A 26392-nucleotide genomic window follows, 5' to 3' on the forward strand; every position below is an offset into this window, starting at 1 on the left:
TGACACACACTCATTCTGACAGTATACACACACACACACACACTGCTACATGTACACAATGATACATGCAGTCAGACACCTTGTAAGTAGTTTATTAGTGATTTAAGGTATTTTCCCTTTCCAAATGTGTTTTTTTTCTCTTATGTCACTCCCAGAGATGTTATGCATCATCAGGTGATGTTGTGTCTTGTGATGGCACGCATATATATCTAATTATGCAAATTAGCATGGCTGGTATTTTTTCCAAAAAAGGTGGCAACCCTACCAATGTTATCTTTAACATTCTATTTGATCTCTTCCTCTCACAGGAAGGTTGTACGTCGTGCCAGTTTGTCTGAGCGAACAAACCTTTATAGGCGGGAATATGAAAAGGAGGCTGTGGTGTGGCAGTGTCTGGTTTCTGCAGAAGATCCTGATGGTACCCAAGAGGAGGAGGAGAGCAGCCCAGATTTACAGAGAGTAAGTGGTACCAAATTACATCACTGGCTGACATTAACTACATGCATCTAGACAGGGGTCAAGTCCTGGGGGAAAAAGTGTGGGAACTCACCCAAGATTCCCGCACCCCCCAACCCCCCCCCCCCCAAAAAATTAAATAATTTATACTCCTATGCATATAGTGCAGTGCAGGGTGTGTATAATGCATGTAGTGTGTTTGTAGTGAATGCAGAGTATGAATAATGTATGTAGTGTGTTTGTAGTGAGTGCAGAGTGTGTGTAATGAATGTAGTGTGTTTGTAGTGAGTGCAGAGTGTGTATATTGAATGTAGTGTGTTTGTAGTGAGTGCAGTGTGTATAATAAATGTAGTGTGTTTGTAGTGAGTGCAGAGCGTGTATAGTCAATGTAGTGTGTTTGTAGTTAGTGCAAAATGTGTATAATGAATGCAGTGTGTGTAGTGAATGTAGTGTGTTTGTAGTGAGTGCAGAGTGTGTATAGTGAATGTAGTGTGTTTGTAATGAGTGCAGAGTGTGTGTAATTAATGTAGTGAGTGCAGAGTGTGTAGAATGAATGCAGTGTGTGTAGTGAATGTAGTGTTTGTAGTGAGTGCAGAGTGCATAATGAATGCAGAGTGTGTATAGTGAATGTAGTGAGTGCGTATAGTGAATGTAGTGTGTTTGTAGTGAGTGCAGAGTGTGCATAGTGAATGTAGTGAGTGCATAGTGTGTATAATGAATGTAGTGTGTTTGTAGTGAGTGCAGAGTGTGTATAATGAATGTAGTGTGTTTGTAGTGAGTGCATAGTGTGTATAGTGAATGCAGTGTGTTTGTAGTTAGTGCAAAGTGTGTATAATGAATGCAGTGTGTGTAGTGAATGTAGTGTGTTTGTAATGAGTGTAGAGTGTGTATAATTAATGCAGTGTGTGTAGTGAGTGCAGAGTGTGTAGTGAATGTAGTGTGTTTGTAGTGAGTGCAGAGTGTGCATAATGAATGCAGAATGTGTATAGTGAATGTAGTGAGTGCAGAGTGTGTATAGTGAATGTAGTGTGTTTGAAGTGAGTGCAGAGTGTGTATAATGAATGTAGTGTGTTTGTAGTAAGTGCAGATTGTGTGTAATGAATGCAGTGTGCGTGTGCTGGAAGATGCGTGTGTGCGGGATGATGTGTGTGTGTGCGGGATGATGTGTGTGTGTGTGTATGTGCTGGATGATGTGTGTGTGTGCGTGCTGGATGATGTGTGTGTGTGTGTGTGTGTGTGTGTGTGCTGGATGATAGGGGGGAAGCATTTTTTTTAATTTATGTGTTCATATTTTTTTATTCCCCCTTCCCTGCTTCTTACCTTGCCAGGGAGGGGGGAGATCACCTGGTGGTCCAGTGGTATGGTGGAGAGAGCCAACCGCTGCACACGGGGGCCCAGCACACTCTGTGTTCCCTCTCCAGGCCCTTTGTATATCTCTTTCTTCCTACCACAACCTTTGTGTTTCTCTTTTCTCCTCACAGCCCTTTTGAGTCTCTTTCTTCCCCCAGCCCATTTGTGTGTCTCTTTCTTTGCACCACCACTTTCTGTGTCTCTTTCTCCCACCACAAGCCCCTTTGCCTGGCTTTTTCCTCCCAAACCATACAGACATAGATATACAGGTACAAATACATACATGCACAAAGGCACAACCATACAGACACATAGTCATAAAAGGAACACACAGTCATACAGAGACAAACAGACGAAAGGCATACAGAGACATACATAGACATATACTGCTTGTGATGAGAGGAGGAGAGGGATGGCTGCTAGTGATAGGGGATAAGGGATGGCTGCTAGTGATGGCAGGGAGATAAGGAATGGCTGCAAGTGATGGGAGGGAGAGAGGATGCTAGCTGTTGGTAACATAGAGAGGAGGATTGCTGCTAGTGATAGGGGTGAGAGAGGGGTGGCTGCTAGTGATGGGAGGAGAAGGGGTTGGCTGCTGGTGATAGGGGTGAGTGAGGGATGGCTGCTAGTGATAGGGGAGAAAGGGATTGGCTGCTAATGATAGGGCAGAGGAGGATGGCTGCTAGTGATAGGGGTGAGTGAGGGATGGCTGCTAGTGATAGGGGAGAAAGGGATTGGCTGCTAATGATAGGGCAGAGGAGGATGGCTGCTAGTGATAGGGGTGAGTGAGGGATGGCTGCTAGTGATGGGGAGAAGGGGATGGCTGCTAGTGATAGGGGTGAGTGAGGGATGGCTGCTAGTGATGGGGAGAAGGGGATGGCTGCTAGTAATAGGGGAGAAAGGGATTGGCTGCTAATGATAGGGCAGAGGAGGATGGCTGCTAGTGATAGGGGAGAAAGGGATTGGCTGCTAGTAATAGGGGAGAAAGGGATTGGCTGCTAATGATAGGGCAGAGGAGGATGGCTGCTAGTGATAGGGGTGAGTGAGGGATGGCTGCTAGTGATGGGGAGAAGGGGATGGCTGCTAGTGATAGGGGTGAGTGAGGGATGGCTGCTAGTGATGGGGAGAAGGGGATGGCTGCTAGTGATAGGGGTGAGTGAGGGATGGCTGCTAGTGATGGGGAGAAGGGGATGGCTGCTAGTAATAGGGGTGAGAGAGGGATGGCTGTTAGTGTTTAGGGGAGAGGAAGCATAAGAGGAATACAAGTGAGGTGGCACTGTTGGACCAATAAAACACAGAGCTCCACATGAACTATAAGATTTATCTCTGTGGAGCTCTGTGCTGGATATATAATTATTTAATGAAAAAATAAATAAAACATGGCTACTTACTGTTGGTGGTGTAAGTAGCTGAAAAGAGATCTTCTTACTCCTCCCTGCTCGGTAATCCTCTAGCAGGGCCTGACAGGAAGTGAAGTTAAATGCCCCGCCCACTGCAGGCTTCACTCCTCACTAAACTACCGCAGGGGAGAGTAGTGTGAGCAGGCACATCGCCTGCATCTTGACAGCCATCAGACCACCAGCAGCAGCAGCAGCAGACAGTGCATTGTGGGCGGCACTATGCTGGGGACTGGGAGAAATGAGGCAGCACAGCGACATTGCACCCCCTGGGCCAGTCCTGCAGGATCACTAGCGGGAACGGCGTTCCTGCTTTGGAAAAAGTGCAGGAACGCCGTTCCTGCAGGACTCGAGCCCTGCATCTAGAGGGCTTGACTGTTTTGCTGGAGCATAAAAACATTGTACTCTGTGTCTGCAAAAACATGGGGGGTTATGTGTCCGTTCTGAAAAGTGGTGAAAACATGGAAAAGGAATGGAATCACCAGTACCTCACTTTTTGTACCTCACTTTTCAGAACATGACTCGTTTTATACATATTCCCCAATGATTGTGTTCTGGAAACTCTCCTTTTAAAAACTCAGTACCAAACTCAGGCTTCATCAGCCTAAAGACAGTAGAGCCATCTAGTGGTGAAAGTGTGCAAGTATTCTGGTCACTGGCAACCACTGCAAAATATACACACATATATTAGTATTATTATTGTTGTTATTATTGTTATTCATAAAACGCCACCAAAATAAATGGACTCACAAATAAGGATCAGCCAAAAGAATCAGCCAAAAAAGATCAGCCAAACAAATGAGCCAAAAAGGAACTTGAAGGTTGTGAGTACTCTAAAATAAGCTTACAGTTTACCACAATAAAACCACTCGTAGGTTAACTTTTTATGTTGAGGTAGATTAAATAAATTGTACCCCCCAAGCATCAACACAGAATTGCTCTAAAATGTGACTATTAAAAATGATCTGTCCATTTCACAGCTGGCAATATCAGCCATCAATCACATCCCTCTGATTTTTGTTGTTTCACAAATTGTCTGTATAGAAAGTTTAGTGAAGAGACTATTAAACTCAGTAGTGAATCCAATTTTTAATAGTAAAACAAACATTCCTCTTCAAACATATACACTAATCAGTCACAACATTAAAACCACTGACAGGTGAAGTGAAAAACATTGATTGTATTGTTACAATGGCACCGGTCAAAGAGTGAACTGTCCGTTCTTGAATTTCATTTGTTGGAAGCAGGAAAAATTAGCAAACGAAATGATCTGAAGGAAAGTGTTGTGGGTTGTTCCTGGTATGCAGTGGTTAATACATACCAAAAGTGATGCAAGGAAGGACAACAACGTCAGGGTCATGGGCACCCAAGGCTCATTGATGCACAGAAGAGCTACTGTGGTTGAAATTGCTAAAAATTTAATGATCACCATAATAGAAAGGTGTCAGAACACATTGCATCAACAACAATGCATCAGTGCATCGCAGTTTGCTGCATATCTGGCTTTGTAGCCGCAGCCCTGTCATAGTACCCATGTGCTAAAAGTTCCTTCAGGGGACTCAAGCATCAGAACAGGACCATGGACCAATGGAAGAAGGTTGCCTGATCTGATGAATCACATTTTCTTTTAGGTCAAGTGGATGGCCTGGCATGTGTGCATTGTTTATCTGGAAAGAGATGGCGGCAGAATGCATTATGGGAAGAAGGAAGGCCAGTGGAGGCAGTGTAATGCTCTGGGCCATGTTCTGCTTGGAAACCTTGGGTCCTGGCATTCATGCTGATTTAACTTTGACATGTACCACCTACCTAGAGATTTTTGAAGACCACATACACACCTTCATGGCAATGGTGTTCCCTGATGGCAGTGGCCTCTTTCAGCAGGATAATGCACCCTGCCACATGGCAAAAATTATACAGGAATGGTTTGAGGAACATGACAAAGAGTTCAAAGTGTTGCCTTGGCCTTCAAATTCTCCAGATCTCAATCCAATTAAGCAGCTGACCAATGGGGGTCCTACGTTGCAACTTGCAGGACTTAAAGGTTCTGCTGTTAATGTCTTGGTACCAGATACCACAGGACACGTTCAGAGGTCTAGTGAAGTCCATGCCTTGACGCATCAGAGCTGTTTTGTCAGCATGCGGGTGAACTCCACGATATTAGGCAGGTGGTTTTAATGTTGTAACTGATTAGTGTACATTGTGTATTTTTTGCTTTGCCCAGTGCTGCATAAGAAGATCTGATTAATTTCAGCTGGGAGCAATTTCTTACACCTGTCCTTCCTTAGACTGGGTTTTCATATTTGCTCTCATGACTAACCAGCCTAGATATGTATAGCCTAGGGCTGTATTCTTTATTTTCGTTCAGAATTAAATGATCTATATTAGTCATGACACTATCGTGCAATTCACTGTCCAAATGGCATACGTGTTTTTTGACTTGTAAAGCCCAACACATTGAGCAGTGCAGTATAGCCACATAACAGGTAACATACGATTACTGAATGTAAAATCCAAATACTTCAGAATTATACGAGATCTATCCGTAAAGTATCAATGTATGTAGTATGAAAAATAGAGACATTTATTGAAGAAAGACCAGCGCGGCGCTGGAAATAAAGTGAGTTTTATTAACTTTTAAGGGGGGACAAGCCACCTAACTGGTGGGTTTAACATTATAGGGTCAGGAATACATGTTTGTGTTCCTGACCCTATAGTGTTCCTTTAAGTGCATTTATTATATATAATTTTGTTCAGGAGATACAGGGCCTTAATTTCACATCAAATATTGATATATTAAACATAATTTAATATGAAATCATGTCATGATACTGCAATAGAGTACACATATTTGTATTCTACGATGTCTCCCGAGTACAAAAGTACCCCCTATGTACAGGTTTTATGGTGTTTTGGAAAGTTACAGGGACAAATATAGCACATTACATTTTCAGTTTATACACCTTGAAGTTTGCCAGACTGGTCATGTTGCCTTTCAGAGCGTATGGTAGCCCAGTAATGAAAATTACCTCGATGATAGCAGGGCCGGCGCGTCCATAAGGCGGCACAGGCGGCCGCCTTAGGGCGCACCGGCTCCGGGGGCGCAAGATTTCAGTGACCGGCAGGAGGGAAGCTCTCCCTCCTGCCGGCCACCATCTCCGCCCCCAGTGCGGCAGTGCTGCGATCAGGCGCTGCGAGGGAGCTCTAACCTCTCTGCTCTGCTCCCTCGCGCGCTGTCTAGTGATGCCGCGGGAGCCGGAATATGACGTCATATTCCGGCTCCCGCGGCATCAGCAGACAGCCCGCGAGGGAGCAGAGCAGAGAGGTTAGAGCTCCCTCGCAGCGCCTGATCGCAGCACAGCCGCACGCCGCCCAGCAGCCCCACTGGACCCCAGGGAATGATCCACACCAGCTCTCCAGGTAGGGAGGCTGGGTGGATATTATTTATTTATAAAAATAATTTGTGAATGTATGTGATGTGTCTGTGTGTGAGAGTGTCTGTGTTAGAGTGAGTGTGTGTGAGAGTGTCTGTGTGTCTGTGAGTGAGTGTGTGTGTGTCTGTGTGTGTGTCTGTGTGGGTGTCTGTGTGAGTGAGTGTCTGTGTGTATGTGTCTGTGAGTGAGTATGTGTCTCTGTGTGAGAGTGTCTGTGTGTCTGTGAGTGTGTGTCTGTGAGTGTGTGTGTGTGTGTGAGTCTGTGTGTGTGTGTGTCTGTGTGTGAGTGTGTGTGAGTGAGTGAGTGTCTGTGTGTCTGTGAGTGTGTATGTGTCTGTGTGTGAGTGAGTGTCTGTGTGTCTGAGTGTGTATGTGTCTCTGTGTGAGTGAGTGTGTGTCTGTGTGTGAGTGTCTGTGTGAGTGTCTGTATGTGAGTGTCAGTGTGTGTGTGAGTGAGTGTCTGTGAGTATGTGTCTCTGTGTGTGTGTGCGTGAGTGAGTGTATGTGTTACTGTGAGTGACTGTGTGTGTGTGAGTGACTGTGTGTGTGTGAGTGACTGTGTGTGTGTGAGTGTCTGTGTGTCTGTGAGTGTGTATGTGTCTCTGTGTGAGTGAGTGTGTGTGTGTGAGTGAGTGTGTGAGTGAGTGTGTGAGTGAGTGTCTGTGTGTCTGAGTGTGTATGTGTCTCTGTGAGTGAGTGTCTGTGAGTGAGTGTCTGTGAGTGAGTGTCTGTGAGTGAGTGTCTGTGAGTGAGTGTCTGTGAGTGAGTGTCTGTGAGTGTGTGTCTGTGTGTGTGTGTGTCTGTGTGTGTGTGTCTGTGTGTGAGTGTCTGTGTGTGAGTGTCTGTGTGTGAGTGTCTGTGTGTGAGTGTCTGTGTGTGAGTGTCTGTGAGTATGTGTCTCTGTGTGTGTGCGTGAGTGAGTGTATGTGTTACTGTGAGTGTATGTGTGTCTGTGAGTGACTGTGTGTCTGTGAGTGACTGTGTGTGAGTGTATGTGTGTCTGTGAGTGTGTGTGTGAGTGTATGTGTGTCTGTGAGTGACTGTGAGTGTGTGCGTGAGTGAGTGTATGTGTGTCTGTGAGTGTGTGCGTGAGTGAGTGTATGTGTGTCTGTGAGTGACTGTGAGTGTGTGCGTGAGTGAGTGTATGTGTGTCTGTGAGTGATTGTGTGAGTGTTGCATGTGAGTGTGTCAGTGTATGTGTGTGTGTGTCTGTCAGTGTGTGTTTGTGAGTGTCTGTCAAATCAGTGAGAGTATCTTTGTCATTGAGTCTGTGTGTGACTATCAGTGTGTCTGTCAATGAGTGTCAATCAGTGTGTGTGTGTCAGATCAGTGAGTCTCTGTGTTTGTCATTGAGTGTGTGTGACTGTCAGAAGAACACTAAGGGACAGGGAATGGAGGGGACCAATAATGGACGGGGAGAGGGGCTGGTTAAGAGGCACATAGGTGAAGATGTTATTTTTGAATGTTATTTTTGAATGGGGGGGGGGGGGGGGCGGAAAAATACATCTTCGCCTATGTACCCAAAAATCCTTGCACCGGCCCTGGATGATAGCATACCATTTGCAAAAGTAGACAACCCAAGGTATTACAAATGGGGTATGCCCAGTCTTTTTTAGTAGCCACTTAGTCACAAGCATTGGCCAAAGTTAGTGTTTATATTTGTTTGTGTGTAAAAAATGCAAAAAACTAATTTGAACACTAATTTTGGCCAGTGTTTGTGACTAAGTGGCTACTAAAAAAGACTGGACATACCCCATTTGCAATACCTTGTCTACTTTTGCAAATAGTATGCCATCATGGGGTAATTCTCATTCCTGGGCTACCATACAGTCTCAAAGGCAACATAAACAATCTGGCAAATTTAAATGTGAAAAAAAGGAAATGCAAGCCTTATATTTGACTCTGTAACTTTTGAAAACACCAAAAAACCTGTACATGGTACATGGTTATACTCGGGAGACTTCGCTGAACACAAATATTAGTATTTCAAAACAGTAAAACAGTATCCCAGCAATTATATCATCAGTGAAAGTGCCGTTTGTGTGTGAAAAATGCAAAAATAAACACACTTTTACTGACGATATCATCGTTGTGATATGTTTTACTGTTTTGAAACACTAATATTTGTGTTTCAGAAGTCTCTCGAGTAAAGAGTACCCCCATGTACAGGTTTTATGGTGTCCTGGAAAGTTACAGGGTTCAATATAGGGTTTGCAAACCAAATTCTCTGGACTATGTGGAATATGTGAGTTGTCAGGCACGTCCCTCATAATGTAATTAATGACATTACTTAATTATGTAAAAATATTATATAAACATATTTGTATAATTTAAATATATATATTTATTTATTTATATTTTTATGTAATTATTTTTATATATATATATATATATATAGAGAGAGAGAGAGAAAGAGAGAGAGAGACATATATAAGTTTATAACGTCATTCTAAATGTATTTTGATATATTAAAGGGACACTATAGTCACCTGAACAACTTTAGCTTAATGAAGCAGTTTTGGTGTATAGAACATGCCCCTGCAGCCTCACTGCTCAATCCTCTGCCATTTAGGAGTTAAATCAATTTGTTTATGAACCCTAGTCACACCTCCCTGCATGTGACTTGCACAGCCTTCCATAAACACTTCCTGTAAAGAGAGCCCTATTTAGGCTTTCTTTATTGCAAGTTCTGTTTAATTAAGATTTTCTTATGCCCTGCTATGTTAATAGCTTGCTAGACCCTGCAAGAGCCTCCTGTATGTGATTAAAGTTCAATTTAGAGATTGAGATACAAGTATTTAAGGTAAATTACATCTGTTTGAAAGTGAAAACAGTTTTCTTTTTTTCATGCAGGCTCTGTCAATCATAGCCAGGGGAGGTGTGGCTAGGGCTGCATAAACAGAAACAAAGTGATTTAACTCCTAAATGACAGTGAATTGAGCAGTGAAATTGCAGGGGAATGATCTATACACTAAAACTGCTTTATTTAGCTAAAGTAATTTAGGTGACTATAGTGTTCCTTTAATATTAAAATACAGTTAGAACGAATTTAAACAGGTATATAATTTTATTTAAAAAATTTAATTTCTTTTTTCTTTTTTCTTTTTTCTTTCTTTCTTTATTTATTGATCATTTTTATGTTACATAAATATAATTATATATATAATTAAAATCATTCTAAGTGTATTTTAATATTAATATATATATAATTATTATAGATGTTATGTATACAAACTCTTTTCAGAACATGACTCATTTTATACATATTCCCCAATTTTCGTGTTCTATTATAATATAATTATATGTATTAATATAAAAATACACTTTAAATAATGATGTATGTGTATATAAAAGTACTTATATATATGTTCTAAGTACTTTTTTATTTAATTTAAAAACTGTTTTATAACTTTTATTAACTTTTTAAAACTTTTGTACAGGCTCTAGGGGGACAGCCTGAGAGCTCAAGCTGTCCCCTCGCAGGCACTTCATTAGCCGGCTATTCCGTGGGATCGTCGGGGATCCGGTAACTGCCCGTGACGGCAAGGACGTTCTATGCCACCCTCCGGCATTTAGAGCCTGCCCAAAAAGGACGGCATAGAACAACCGCCGTCCTTAAGGGGTTAAAGTAGGCACCCTGGGACCTCACACAGTTCTCCTAGCGTCTCTTCCACTGTTCAAAACACTCTGCAAAATCCTTTGTTGGAATCGCCATCAGCTGCCTCGTCGTATTTACCTGAAACTCATCAACGGTCTGAAATCCCTTTCAAAGGTGATTTTAGTTTTTGAAAAAGCCAGAAGTTGCAGGACGCCAAGTCTGGGCTGTGGGGGCTTTTTCACCTGGGTGATTTCATTTGCGATGCACTCATTGCATCGTCCCCAAAAGTCTTCTGAATCATCCGAATAGTTTCCATAGAGGATTGTTGAAGCTTAACACAATATTTGATGCAAATTTGTTGCTCAACTCTCTTTAATTTTGAATGCGACGGCCAGACAGTACACATGCTCACTCAACGGCATCTAGCTTGCCCGCTGACTAGTACAGTGAAGTTGTCATTGTCCACGCATGCGCATTCCAGTTCACTCTCCTTGACTGTCAGGTTATATTTATGTCGCGCAAACTGTTTTCGTTAAATTACATAGTTACATAGCTGAAAAGAGACTTGCGTCCATCAAGTTCAGCCTTCCTCACATATTCTTTTGCTGTTGATCCAAAAGAAGGCAAAAAACCCAGTCTGAAGCGATTCCAATTTTGCAACAAACTAGGAAAAAATTCCTTCTTGACCCCAAAATAGCAGTCAGATGTCTCCTTGGATCAAGCAGCTATTACCCCACTAACTAGAAATTATATCCCTGTATGTTATGTTTTTGCAAGTATTTATCCAATTGCAGTTTAAACATCTGTATACACTCTGACAAAACCACCTCTTCAGGCAAAGAATTCCATATCCTTATTGCTCTTACTGTAAAAAAACCTTTTCTTTGCCTTAGATGAAATCTCCTCTCTTCAAGCCTAAATGTGTGACCTTGTGTCCTATGTATAGCCCTGTTTATGAATAGATTTCCAGATAATGGTTTGTACTGGCCCCGAATATAGTTGTATAATGTTATCATGTATAATGTAATCATATCCCCTCTCAGGCGCCGTTTTTCCAAACTAAAGAGATTTACATTTTTTAACCTTTCTTCATAACTAAAATGCTCCATTCCTTTTATCAATTTTGTAGCTCGTCTCTGCACTTTTTCTAGTGCCATGATATCTTTCTTTAGAACAGGTGCCCAAAATTGCACAGCATATTCAAGGTGTGGTCTTACCAGCAATTTATAAAGAGGCAAAATATATTTTCATCTCGAGAATTTATGCCCCTATTTATACATGACAAAACCTTACTGGCCTTAGCAACGGCAGATTGACATTGCATTTTGCTACCTAATTTGTTGTCTATAACAATTCCCAAATCCTTCTCGTGTGTGGTTATCCCTAGTTCACTACCATTTAGGGTGTAAATTGCTTGTGCATTCTTAACCCCGAAGTTCATAACTTTGCATTTTTCTACGTTAAATTTCATCTGCCATTTTAGTGCCCAGTCCCCCAATCTATCCAAATCCCTCTGCAGCAAAGCAATATCCTGCTCACATTTTATTACTTTACAAAGTTTTGTGTCATCTGCAAACACTGATACATGGCTTTCAATGCCCATTTCAAGATCATTTATAAATATGTTAAATAGAAGCGGTCCCAAAACAGAACCCTGAGGGACACCACTTACCACTTTTTTCCAGCTTGAAAATTTACCATTTATGAGAACTCGTTGTACTCTATCTTTAAGCCAATGTTCTACCCAAGATCAAGAATATTCATCTAGACCAATTTCTTTTAGTTTGAAGACTAACCTATTGTGAGGAACCGTATCAAATGCCTTGGCAAAATTTCAAGTAGATCACATCCACTGCAACACCGTGATCTATATTTCTACTTACTTCTTCGTAGAATGCAATTAGGTTAGTTTGACATGACCTATGTTTCATAAAACCATGCTGATTATTGCTAATAACACAGTTCTTCCCAATTAATTCCTGAATATTATCCCTTAATAGCCGTTCAAATAATTTCCCAGTCACAGAAGTTAAGCTCACAGGTCTATAATTTCCAGGCAAGGATTTTGAACCCTTTTTAAATATAGGAACAACATCTGCCTTCCTCCAATCCTCCGGTACAATACCTGAAACAAAAGAATCTTGAAAAATTAAATACAGAGGTTCACTTATTTCCCCACTTAGCTCCTTAAGTACTTGTGGGTGGATACAGTCAGGCCCCGGAGCTTTATTTACATTAATTTTATTTAATAGCTGTAGCACCTTGTCTCAAGTTATACAATCACAAGTTATCTGCAAGTTTGTTGCAGCAATCATTTGCATATCTCTTGCCATAGGATCCTCATTAATATATACTGAAGAAAAATAGTTATTTAAAATTTCTGCCTTTTCCTGGTCTTCATCGACTAACAGACCCATCTCTGTTTTCAGTGTACCTACACTTTCATTTTTTGTTTTTTTAGAATTAATGTACTTGAAAAAAATGTTGGGGTTGGTTTTGCATTATTTGGCTATCAATTTCTCATTTTCTAGTTTAGCCACTTTAATTGCCTTTTTGCAAGTATTATTGGCTTCCTTATATCTTTTATATAGGATGCCTCTGATTTGTCCTATTTAAATGCTTTAAAAGCCCTTTTCTTATTTTTAATCTCTTGTTTTACTTCTCCACTAAGCCGCATTGGTTTTAATTTGTTTCTTTTATATTTATTACCCAATGGTACATACTGTGAAATGTACCTTTCTAATATTTGTTTGAATAGTTTCCATTTTTTTATCACTAAGGAGTTTATGCCAGTCGATATGTTGTAGAGCTGCCCTAATCTTATTAAAATTGGCTTTTTTAAAATTATACGTTTTAATATACCCCACGTGCTCCAGACAAGCATCCTTTCTAGTTGGTGCTTGAACCAGTTATGACATAAAGGTGTCATTTAACACATTCAAAAAACTGATTCCCCTAGCTGAAGTACTAGTCCCTCTATCCCAATTTATGTCCGGGTAATTAAAATCTCCAATAATTAACGTGTTACCCCGATTTGCAGCTTTACCAATTTGCTCTAACAGCAGTTCTTCCTCATTAATATTTACATTTGGTGGTTTATAACATATCCCAACCAATAACGTATTTCCCTTTGTTTGCCCCAAGCAGATATCTACCCATAAAGCTTCCACATTTTCCTCGTCACACTCCACATGCCTAAGATTTGACTTTAACTCATGGCTGACATACAAACATACCCCACCACCCTTCTTGTTTTTCCTATCCTTCCTAAATAACGTGTACCCATTTAAGTTAACTGCCCAGTCATGTGTCTCATCCCACCATGTTTCTGTTATGCCTATTATATCGTATTGTTTAGTGTATGCTATTGCCTCTAGTTCCCCCATTTTGTTATATAGGCTCCTTGCATTAGTAAGCATACATTTAATATTACCATGAGTCATTTGTACTTTTTGTGAATTATCAATATTACATACCTCCTCTGTTCTGAGCTTCCCCCTCCCCCATCTCTACCCGCTTTTTTTCTGAGCTAAAGCCCATCTCCTTTCTATCCCATCTCCATTTTCTAGATTGCTTTGAGCCTCCCCCCCTACTACTAGTTTAAAATCTCCTCCAACCTTCTAGCCATCCTATCCCCCAGCACAGCAGACCCTCTTCCGTTTAGGTGCAATCCATCATGACTATACAGGTTGTACCCAAGCGCAAAATCGGCCCAGTGCTCTAAAAACCCAAAACCCTCCCTCCTGCACCAAGACTTCAGCCACGCATTGACCTCTCTAATCCCCCGCAGCCTTTCTGCTGTAGCGCGCGGCACAGGTAATATTTCTGAAAATATTACCTTGGAGGTCCTTTTCTTTAGCTTACTTCCTATATCCCTGAACTCACTCTTTAGGACCTTCCATTTTCCTCTGACTTTGTCATTGGTACCAATATGGACCATGACAGCTGGGTCATTCCCAGCCCCTCCCAATAATCCCTCCAATCTGTCGGCAACATGCCGGACCCGAGCACCCGGGAGACAGCAAACTGTCCGGTTGAGTCGATCAGTGTGGCAGATTACCCTATCTACTCTCTTAATAATAGAGTCCCATACCACCATAACCTGTCTAGACTTCCTTACCCTCTCAACCCCACCCGTACTAGAGGGGCTGTTCACACAGCTGTTAGAAGGAACAGCTTCCTGCAGTATAGCTACTCCTGAGCTGATGCTACCAACATCTTCACTCAAATGGGCAAATCTGTTAGGCTGCACTAGATCAGGACTAGCTAAACCTTTACTCTCACCTCCCCCTCTGCCTCCTCGCCCCACTGTTACCAAGCTATGTGCCTGTTCTCCAACTGTCTCATCTCCTCCCACTCCACTACCTGCACCCACTAAACTCTGCTCAGTGAGCAGCGGACTCCTCTCACGATTATCAATCTCCCTCAGTGTTGCAATTTGCCTCTCCAGATCTCCAATCCGAGCTTCCAGAAAAGCCACTCGCTCACACCCACCACAGAGGTATGGACCCTGGACAGATTTATCCAGGCATGCATACATGCAGCAGGATGTACACTGAGTAAAACGTGTAATCTTGCTAGCACTCACCCCCAGTTACAAAAAACACAAGTGAGCAAAAACAATATTTACCCTCTTGATTTCAACTCCTGTTGTTTTAACTCCTACTTAAAAAAGACTACTTGAAATAGCCTACTTTCAAGCAAACTCCAGTGAGCAAGCTCTGTGAGTCAGTAGTGGGTTTATATTGGCAATACAAATCCCACACAGCCAGGTGGAAATTAAGGGGCACTCCCCCTAATTAGCTCAGCAGCAGCAGCACCCACAAGGAGGGGAATAGAAACAACAAGAGAGGGAAAACGTTTTAAATAAAATCAGCAAGGAGAAAATATAGAAGAAAAAAAAAGAATTGACAATGGCTGGATACTTTCCGGACAGACCTCATATTTCCCATAATGCTGAGCTAGCTTTAAAAAACCATAGAAACGACTGGCTGTGCTCATAAAACTTTGCATTCCGTACATGTTGGACTGTAATTATATAAAATGTATAATAAATGGAAGGCCAATAATCAGCCAGTTTCTTGCAGTTATCGATTTCCCCTTTTTCATAAGCCTATCTAAAAAGGTTTATGGAGTTAGTGTGACAAACTACCTAGGGACCCTGTTATTCTTTTAAGCCCAAGTTTTTTGTCCCCTTTATTCGTTAGTTCTATCTACCGAACGTAGAACACCCCCTGGCTCATTATCTTCAAAGTAACCACAAAGTTAAGTGCTCTCTCTGGCGATCGCCGTTCGTATAACCGAAAGACACATGCAGCGGTACTTGGTCGTTGAGCGTCTGTAACTCCAGGCTGGATACGAGACCTCCCGAACATCGGTAACTCTGTACCGCCGCCTGCTTCTTTTCCCGACAAGCCAGGAGAGTGCTGTTCGTCGGCAAGCTATGTGCAATGAGACGAACAATTGCTACCTAAGAGCCAGGGGAAACGTTCGGTATTTTGTTCATTTTGCAACTCCCGAACACGCTTTGACTGTATTCATGGGATCTGAGAGCTATTTGGACACTTTGGGTACTTGGATCCAGGCTATCCAGGGATATAAGACTTGTGGGGGTTCCTATTAATATTGTGTATGTTTTGGGGGCTTTTATGTTTTATTTTCTGTACCTCTAGTGCCTGGGAGATAATTAGTTTAAACAAAGTACACTCACTTATCTCCCACACACAGAGGTGTGTTTTACCCATGTTTCTGCTGGAGACCCCCATGCTGGAGGTCTGTGTATAAAAGTGGGCCATATAGCCATAATAAAACATGCCTGTTGTTCATCAGGTTTCGACTGATGTTTGGGTATGCGAACGATAAAGCGATTTATTTCTCATGACCTGGTTGGATTTTCGGGAGAGTACGAATGAACGTACTATACGAATGGGCTATAATTCACATGACCGTATAGTATGTTCGTTCGCACTCTCCCGAACTCAAATAAGAAGTACAAGGGGTTAGTTACAGTAAGATAAAATAAAAAATAAATAAAATAAGGAATTTGTCACAGGTTCATTCACTCAACACCAAGTTGTAGTGAAGACTATCCCTTTTCACGTGTAATAATTGCAGTGCAAACTTCATCCAAACATGCATTCATCAACTTCCTAAGCTCTCTTCCCAAAGGGGTAAAAAAAAAAAAAAAAAAAAAAGCTAAATAATGTCTAACATATTTAGGGTGTTAACATATACCCCTGTTTGGTATCCCGTGTGACCAATAATTATTTGGTGAAACCTTATTGCAAGACAATGCATTATTCCATAATCACAAGTATCGTAATGTTTCCTCGATAACACAATCATTCATCGTTTTTTATTGTTATACATATCTGTGCAGTAATGGTTAATTGTTAGCAGAGGTTAGAGTATACACAGGGTTAACATGAGTACCAGATGCTCATTGAACAGTAATTCATGTTATGCTATTGCACATTAGAATGATTAGGAATGTAGATAATTCTATATGCACAGAAGATAACAAGGAAAAACCTATAGCAAAACATGTCATTAGGGTTTGTCATCTTAGGAATTCAGACAGTTTAAGAAGAATTTACTGTAGGTAAAAACAGATGGAGGAATTGCTCCAAGCTACAACATACTAAATCCTTGCGTTGAGGCGAAAGTCAGGGGCTGCGAGTGTACACACTGTGGTTGTTTTCTTATAGTGCTCTGTATTTTTTTACAATTATGCATCGATGTGTTTTAACCACTTCAGAACCAGAGTTACGCAAATCTGTTGCTAATGTCACTTTATTTTCAGCACATTTCAATTTTCATTTCTATTTTGTTCTTATAGCAGACCTTAAAAATAATACATTTAAGTTGCGTTAAAAAGCAGCAGTAAAAAAAAGGATTTGATCACTGTGTGTGTTTCCAATGTAAGATGGCTGTTGTCTATATTATTATTTTATTATTTATATAGCGCCAGCAAATTCCGTAGCGCTGTACAATGGGTGGACTAACTGACATGTAATTGTAATCAGACAAGTGGGACACACAGGAACAGAGGGGTTGAGGGCCCTGCTCAATGAGCTTACATGCTAGAGGTAGTGGGCTATAGTGACACAAAGAGTACAAGTAGGGGTAATGAAATAGGTTGCTAGAAAAGTAATCACTAAGAAGTACCGTATTTTTCGCTCCATAAGACGCACTTTTTTTCCCCTCAAAAGTGAGGGGAAATGTCTGTGCGTCTTATGGAGCGAATATGAAGCTTTACTTACCTGTCTTGCAGCGTTGGCCGGCAGCACAGGGCGCACCGCGGTACTGGAACTTGAATTTCATGTTCCGGTTTCCGGCGGGACTGAAAGGAAGTGTGCACAAGCTGAGTGCGCACTTCCTTTCAGTCCCGCCGGAAACCCGAACATGAAATTCAAGTTCCACTACCGTGGTGCGCCCTGTGCTGCCGGCCAACGCTGCAAGACAGGTAAGCAATTATGGGACAAGGGGAGGGGGACAGTATGGGAGAGAAGAATATGGGGAGGGGGATGAAGTCTATGGGGAGGGGGGAGATGAAGTCTATGGGGAGGGGGGGAGATGAAGTCTATGGGGAGGGGGGGAGATGAAGTCTATGGGGAGGGGGGGAGATGAAGTCTATGGGGAGGGGGGGAGATGAAGTCTATGGGGAGGGGGGGAGATGAAGTCTATGGGGAGGGGGGGAGATGAAGTCTATGGGGAGGGGGGGAGATGAAGTCTATGGGGAGGGGGTGGATGAAGTCTATGGGGAGGGGGTGGATGAAGTCTATGGGGAGGGGGGGGATGAAGTCTATGGGGAGGGGGGGGGATGAAGTCTATGGGGAGGGGGTGGGTGAAGACTATGGGAGAGAGGAGAAGACTATGGGAGGGGGGGACACTATGGGACAGGGAAGAAAAAAATATTCTGTACAAACTGTCCCATAGTAAGAAACACTAGGTGCATCTTATGGTGAGGTGCGTCTTATGGAGCGAAAAATACGGTAGGTGTAATGAAATAGGTTGCTCGAAAAATAATCACTGAGAACTTAGTAGATTATTTTTGACAGTTGCAGGAGAGGAGTCATGGGGGGGGAATGAAAACCCACTAACAGTTTAGATGATATGCTTTCCTGAGGAAGTGAGTTTTCAAAGATTTTTTTTGAAGGAGTGGAGACTGGGTGAAAGTCTAACGGAGAAGGGAAGGGAGTTTAACCAAAAAGGTGCAGCCCTGGAGAAATCTTGGAGGCAAGCATCAGATGTGGGAGTACAGACAGGGGATAGACGTAGGTCTTCGGCAGAGCGCAGGGGCCGACGGGACATACTTGTGTATTAGGGAGGATAGGTAGGTGTAGGGACTGATAGAGGGGGGGGGGGCCGTGGGAGGTGTGGGCGACCAGCACCTTAGCTGCGTCTGTTGTTAAATAGGGGTGGATGCGCGCTGTTTTTTAGATGGAAGTGGCAGGATTTGGCAATCGACTGGACATGAGGGGTGAAGGAGAGGTCGGAGTCAAAGAGAACAACTAGGCTGCGAACCTGTGAGGTATAGGTGGTGGTGGCGCCGTTGACTTGGAGGGAGACAGACATTGGAGTAGCAACACTTGAGGAAGGAAAGACCAGAAGTTCTGTTTTTGACAGGTTGAGTTAAAGGAAGTAAGCAGCAATCCAGTTGGAAATCGCGGAAAGGCAGTCAGCCATCTTATCAGTTTTGAAACATTGTTTTTTGGAACACATGTGGACATCAACACTGTCTTTTATATAAGGGCACTTTTGTGACTTTCTGCGTTATCATGTATTTAACAAAAGCCATTTGCAAAAAAATACTTCCTGCCCTTTTGCTTCATAAGATCACAATAGATAGGTATAACTTCCAATGCTTGAATGAATACTTGCATGATGTGTGCGCCATACATGTGCCTTATGTATGTCTTCTTCCATAGTGGTGTCATGAATATCTTTTCATGAATGAAACTACTGTATCCCTCAAACAATTGCTGTTCGGTTAAAAACCACAAATGGCCAAAACTGGTTCTGATTTTTCTATAATTTGCTGATCTGGGAAAGGTTAGTGCTAGAGATGCAATTCTTGTAGGCTTGCAGTAATTTTAGGAGCTTCTAAGGTGAAGTATTTTTTTAATTTACATTTTTTACTTTTTATATGATTTTTAAATCGCAATTTAAGCATATTCCACTTGTGATATAATATTACTTGTTTGAGCCTAATGTATCCATAAGATAATAAGTGCGTCTTCCATGTATGCATCTTTCACTCTAGCAGTGTTGTGATTAGTCGCAACACAGTGGCAGGAAATGAAAGACCTAATTGTTGTGCAGATGCAATGCTCAATGCTGTGAGCGTGTCCAGAACATCTCCTGCACTGTGATATACTGATAATATTCTCTTTTTTTTTTCCACAGAGAGAACCAATGGACGTTCAGCCTTCTTTAGGTCTGCAGGACAACTTTTCAGAACCTCAGTATCGGAATGGTTACTGCTCCCCTATTCCTTCCTTCTATTGCCCTCCGACCATCAGTGATTCAAGCCTACCCACTCCAGTAATCAATGGTAACTCCAACCACTCCCTGCCATCTTATAACTCAGGACCTCTGTGGAACAGCGTCTTGGACCAAACGCCCATCACCCTCTCTGAGCTAAAACGGCAGAGATCAGCAGCCAAACAAGGGAGATACTCACAGAGGATTAACGGAGACTTACAAAGAGCAGGGTCCCTAGACTATTCCAGCGAACCTGGGACCCCAACTTGGTGTTTTAATGGAACACCTATCTATTATACACCAAGCAGTGGGGACCCCCCCATCCTGAGGCTAAAATCTCCCATGGAAGAGGATGAAGAAGACGAGGGAAAATTACTTCGATGCTGTCGGATGTCCTAAAACGTGATCAGAATATATACCAGCACTTTAAAGGGAAACTAGCCAATATTCAAATCGCTCCCATTTTCAAAGAGCTTTTTCTACCTTTCACAACTATATGGGTAAACATTTTCATGTGTTGAAACTAGCTACGGGAAGTGCACTTTAAAATTAAATAACCTCTAAAGAGCATTTCCTGTAGGCTTTCGAAAAAGTAAGGTGGAAGCAAAAAAATGAAAATAAACGGCTTCCCCCATTTAAACAAAAACAAAACCATACTGTGTAATTTTAAATATCCTAAAATTTTTCAAAGTATGAGATTTAACATTTTTACACGCTTACTTATACTAGTTGTCCTTTTATGCACTGCAAGAACAGTGAATTGTGCAGTTTGTATTTGTACATTACCCAGAATAAGGTGTACATTTGAACATACAGAACTATGTGGTCCCCTGTATACAGCACTATTTGTATATTTATATACACTGACCTATGTATACTTATATATAGACAGTTATGTATATAGACCTCTGTGTGCATTTGTGCATAGGATTTTATCTATTTATATAAAGAGCTTAATATACTTGTAAATATGCTAATTTATTTATAGGTGTATACACAATGCAATGCGTTTTTCTAAATAAACATTGCAATGTAAAGTATATCTATAGAACTACTGTATGTATTTCAGCAAATGCACTCACTGTATATTTATGTGCACATAACTGTGAATACCTGTGTTTATGATATAAATATGATAGAAAATAGTCAGGCACTCCCGTAAAGTCCCGAAATTACCAAAATGATGAGAGCATATAAAATAATATTGCATGATCTGCCTATTATTATTTGAATTGCACAGTGTGCAGTGTCATGCCATGCAATTAAAAATGTATTGCGTGGTGTGACTAACACTGTCCACTAGGGGCAATACTCACTTCCGGGACAAAACTGGAACATAGATGCTCCCTCCTGCCCAAGATTTGTAAGAACAGCAACATAGCTACTGCTGTGATACACACACTAGCCATTGGCAAGTAAAAATTCAGCCCTGACGAGTAGAAATCCACTTCTAATGAGTGTGCCATGGACCCCTAGGTTTGCAGTGACCTGGCTAGCGGTGCAGGAGTTGCCATTTTAAGCCCTATATATGTATATGTGTATATATATATATATGTACACACACACGCACGCACGCACATATACATAGCAAAACAAACCCAAGGGTGGAATGTTGTATAAAAATGGGTCAATGTTCTCTAGAAGAATTAGGTCCACCAGCATAAGCTTTAAGTTGTCCATATGGAGGCACCTTTCACCCTATCCTTGGGCCTTTTGACTGTGTGATTGTTGTTTGCTTCTAAGCCAAGCAATAGCTATAGGGAAATTTGTATATACACAGACTAATGTGCATCAGGGCAGTATCTGGCTAGCGCTGTGTGAAATGGATATGGTATGTGATAACTATGCATAGCATCACTGTTTCTGTAATATGCGTTGCTACATGTATGCACCTGTAGACAATAACCTTTTTGCAAACTTTTTGCAAACACAGTAAAAATAATGCCTTTTTGTAATAAAATTCATTTGAAACTGTTTTCTGTATGTTTTGTAATTAACCAGAACTGGAGGGTGGCTAAAATGTTGACCTGTATGTATGTAATGTTTGTATATGTATCTGTATGTGTATGTGTGGCAGTGTTTGTATCTGTGTATCTTTATTTGTTGCTGTGTGTATCTGTGTCTGTATCTATATGTGTGTCATTGTTTGTATCTGCATGTCTGTACATCTGTATGTGTGGCAGTGTGTGTGTGTATCAGTGTGTCTGTGCAACTGTATGTTTGTCACTGTTTGTATTTCTGTGTCTGTGCATCTGCATGTGTGCTAGTGTTTGTGTCTGTATGTCTGTGTATCTACATGTGTGTCAGTGTGTGTGTGTGTTTCCATGTCCATTTGTGCTTGTGTTTGTGTCTGTATATATGTATGTCTGTATCTGTATGTGTGTCAGTGTTTGTATCTGTGTGTCTGTATCTGTATGTGTGTCATTGTCTCTGTGTGTCTGTGTATCTGCATGTGTGTCAGTGTGTGTATCTTTATGTCTGTATCTACATGTGTATGTGTGTGTTTGTCTTTCCATCTCCATTTGTGCTAGTATTTGTGTCTGTCTATGTGTATGTGTGTCAGTGTTTGTATCTGTGTATCTGTATGTGTGTCAGTGTTTGTATCTGTATGTGTGTCTGTGTATGTGTCATTGTATCTGTGTATCTGTGTATCTGCGTGTGTGTATCTTTATGTCTGTATCTACATGTGTATGTGTGTGTTTGTCTTTCCATCTCCATTTGTGCTAGTGTTTGTGTCTGTATATGTGTATGTGTGTCAGTGTTTGTATCTGCGTATCTGTATCTGTATGTGTGTTTGTATCTGTGTGTCTGTATCTGTATGTGTGTCTGTGTGTGTCATTGTCTTTTTGTGTCTGTGTATCTGCATGTGTGTCAGTGTGTGTATCTTTATGTCTGTATCTGCATGTGTGTGTGTAGATGTGCATGGACAGGAAATCAATGCATATAAGTGCCAAATGTTTCCATGTAAAAAGGAAACGATCTTTCTACTTGTAACTGTCACAGATAACACCGTTATCTATAATATAAAGTATACTGGCACAAATATTTGGATGGATGCCCTTACTAATCACCAGCTGAACGGTAAGAAGATACTTTATTCCAAATAAAACACATAAAAGAAATCAGTCTCACAGCACTGCGGTACGGACAGTCACTGGCTCTGTAGGAAGCCGTACAAGTGTGCTCCCTCTCAAGGCTGGTCCAAATTCACCCTCATAGGTAATTTGACCATGCACTTAGTTCAATTCACTTTTGTACAAAAATCTGCAAATGTTTGGAACATGCAGGGTTGAAAACTTTACTTTTTCATGGGGATCAGACAGACCAACTGCATGCACCCCTCTCAACTAAATCCCAATATTTCCTTTGAGAGGAGTGCATGCAGTTGGTCTGTCTGATCCCCATTAAAAAGTAATATTTTCAACACTGCATGTTCCAAACATTTGCAGAGTTTTGCACAAAAGTGAATCGAACTAAGTGCACGGACAATAATCTATATATATATATATATATATATATATATATATATATATATATATATATATATATATATATATATTATTTTTATTTGTGCATAAAGTTACAAACTTGCTAGCCATGACACAACAGCAGGTACCATCTTGATCAAGCATTGCTTGACAATCAATATTATTTCATGTGGTTAGTCACTGCTAGCCATGCCCCCATATTATTATTATTTTTATTTTTTTAAATATTATTTTTAGGGGACAGATGAGAAGAAAGGGGAGCCTAGGGCAGAGAAAAATGTAAAATGGGACAGGAAAACATACATTTGAAATAACAACTAGTTTAATTACAATTATTTTGCTAATATGAGGGGTGCAATTTATGGAAATGTGCTGCCATGGGGTACTCAAGTGAAAAAAGGTTGGGGACCACTGTCCTAGAAACTGCTCTTCTCACTGACCAAGTATACAGATGTCATCATTTTTTATCCTCTTTAACCTTTCTGCTATATTTGATAAAGTTTTCTCATCATAATTTGTCATATTAGGCTCATTTTGGTATCACTGGTTCAGTCTACACCTGGCTCTCATCCTATCTTTCCAAATTTTCATACATATTCTCCTTGAACAAATTCGTCCACCCCACCCATCACGGAAAGATCACATACCACCAGGAGCAATTTAAAGAGCTCTGCTTACTGTTAACAAGATTAGTACTTCCGGAATTAAATTACTGTGATCAGCGCTTTCTTCCTGTATAATGAGTGAATCTGTTCGTTCTTCTGTTTCAGTTTTTTTATTTATTGACATAATAAAAGCATCTTACATCTAGGGAAGCAACAACTGAATATTCAATTTCATATTAACCCGTGCTAGTCTAGACAAAGGCTTGTTACCTCAATCAAATTGACAGCATTTAAAGGACTTCTAACCGTGGAATTAACTTTAGTAATACATGCCCAAAAACCTCAACCTTTTGACCCTACTGGGTCATTATCAAGATAATGCTAAAACCATAAATATGTGTGTATATAGACAAAAATAATTGAACAATTACACTCCCCAATTAGAGTATTATCCCTTCACTGTCAGCCTGTTGCGAACACCGGGAGTGATGTCTACACGATATAGAAAATCATGTCATAAGAATACACCACATGATCTAACTCGGTATGTGTATATATGTTGTCATTGCAAGAATCGTGTTGCAAGTTGCACGGTGGGGCCTTCCTCAATCAGATTTGTTGTTCCAGCACAAAGACAACACCTTGAACTCTTTGTCATGTTCCTCAAACCATTGCTGAACAACTGTCAGGGTACATTATCCTCCTAAAAGAAGCCACTACCACATCAGGGAACACCATTGTCACGAAGGGGTGTATGTGGTCCCCAACAATCTCTGGTTAGGTAGTAAGTCTCGAAGTAACATCCACATGAATGCCAGGACCCATGGTTTTCCAGCAGAATATTGCCCAGAGCATAACACTGCTTCCTGCTGTCATCTTGTCCCCAGGTAAACGACACACATACAATACACACGGTCATCCACCTGATCTAAAAGAAAACGTGATTCATCAGAACAGGCAACCTTTTTCCATAGCTCATTGGTTCAGTTTTGACACTTATGTCCCCATGGAAGGTGCTTTCGGTGGTGGACAGGTGTTATCATAGGCACTCTGATCAGTCTGCTACTTCGCAGCCCCATACACAGCAATCTGCGATACACTGTATGTTCTGACACTGTAGATTGATGAAGTCACCAGATAAACTTTAGATGATCCTGGACATCCTCATGTAAAGAATTAAACACTTTGAAACAACAGGAAGCACCTCCAGTGGCTGTGTGGTAGACCGCTACTAAAAGTAGTCCTAACCCTTCAATGTTAAACATTGCATTTTCTCAAAAACTGCAATGTTTTCTGCTTCAGGTTTATTGGTACAGGGACACTACACTTAGACCACTGCAATGAGATGAAGTGGTCTGGGTGCCCATAGTGTCCCTTTATTTTTTCAGCAATTTGAGCTACAGTTGCTCTTCTGTGTGATCGGACCAGATTGACTAGCTTTTGGTCTCCTCAAAGTGCGTTTATGACACTGACACTGGTTGTCCTTCCTTGCACCGTGTTTGGTAGGTACTAACCACTGCATACACCTCACAAGACATGTCCTTTTGCAGATACTATTTGGCCATTGTCAAAGTCACGCAGATCTTTTTTGCTTGTCCATTATACCTGCTTCCACATGAAATTCAAGAAATGACGGTTTACTTGTTGCAGGGTGGATGCATAGGATGCACCAAGCTAGGTGCCAGAAGGTGGGGGAAGCTGAGAAGAGCGGTTCAATGGCCTGTCACATGGGGCCCAGGAGGTGGCCAGCTGGACTTGGCAGATGCTTATTTCCATATTCCCATCGTTCAGCAACATCAAAAATTTCTCAGATTCGCAATGGAAGAAGGTCACTTCCAATTCCGTGCCCTTCCATTCGGTCTAAGTACAGCTCCACGTACATTCTCCAAGGTTCTGGTCGTTTTAATAGCAGAACTTAAGAAAAAAGACCTAGCCATTTATCATTATCTAGACGACATATTAATGCTGGCAGAAAACGAAGAAACCTTAATAAATCACGGACATATATGTCTGCAATTCCTTCAGCATCATGGTTGGAAAACCAACAAAACCAAGAGCCAACTGACTATCAGAACATGATATACCGGGGAGCCCTGTTCAACACTTCCAAAGGTACAAGAATTATAAGGAAAGTCAAAGACATGTTGGCATCCAGTGTAGCCTGAGCAGAAAAGACTGCTAGGCTCCATATCCTCCACTAAAGGCCTGACAAGATGGGGACAATGGAGAATGAGAACTTTCCAAGACACTTTTCTTTGCCAATTCAAATCAGAGAACCTGCATCAACCAATCAAAATTACTCCTCAGGTTCACCAATCGCTTGTGTGGTGGCTGCAGAAGAAATTCCTATTCAAAGGATCTCCCCCAGGAAACATTCCGTGGATTGTTATAACTACAGATACCAGCCAGTTGGGATGGGGAGCCCGTCTTCAGAAAAAATACAACCAAGGAAAATTGACTTTCTATACAGCAAATACATCTTCAAATCTTGCAGTTTTAAAAAAGCCCTGAAACACTTCCAACAGCTTCTACTTCACAAATGGGTCAAGATCAGGACAGACAATGCCACCAAGGAGGAACG

At 41.4% G+C, this 26392-nt stretch overlaps 1 protein-coding gene across 1 annotated transcript in view; it reads left to right on the forward strand.

Moving 5' to 3' along the window:
- Positions 1-21693, forward strand: part of PPP1R16B (protein phosphatase 1 regulatory subunit 16B) — an 80274-nt gene extending 58581 nt beyond the window's left edge. The window contains exons 10-11 of the mRNA XM_063455705.1: positions 309-459; positions 19641-21693. Coding sequence (XP_063311775.1) covers positions 309-459; positions 19641-20117 — 628 coding nt within the window. The 3' untranslated portion in view covers positions 20118-21693. The remainder of the gene's footprint in view (positions 1-308; positions 460-19640) is intronic.
- The last annotated feature ends 4699 nt before the right edge of the window (positions 21694-26392 follow it).

This window comes from Pelobates fuscus, chromosome 5 (assembly GCF_036172605.1).
Source record: "Pelobates fuscus isolate aPelFus1 chromosome 5, aPelFus1.pri, whole genome shotgun sequence".
Lineage (NCBI taxonomy): Eukaryota > Metazoa > Chordata > Amphibia > Anura > Pelobatidae > Pelobates > Pelobates fuscus.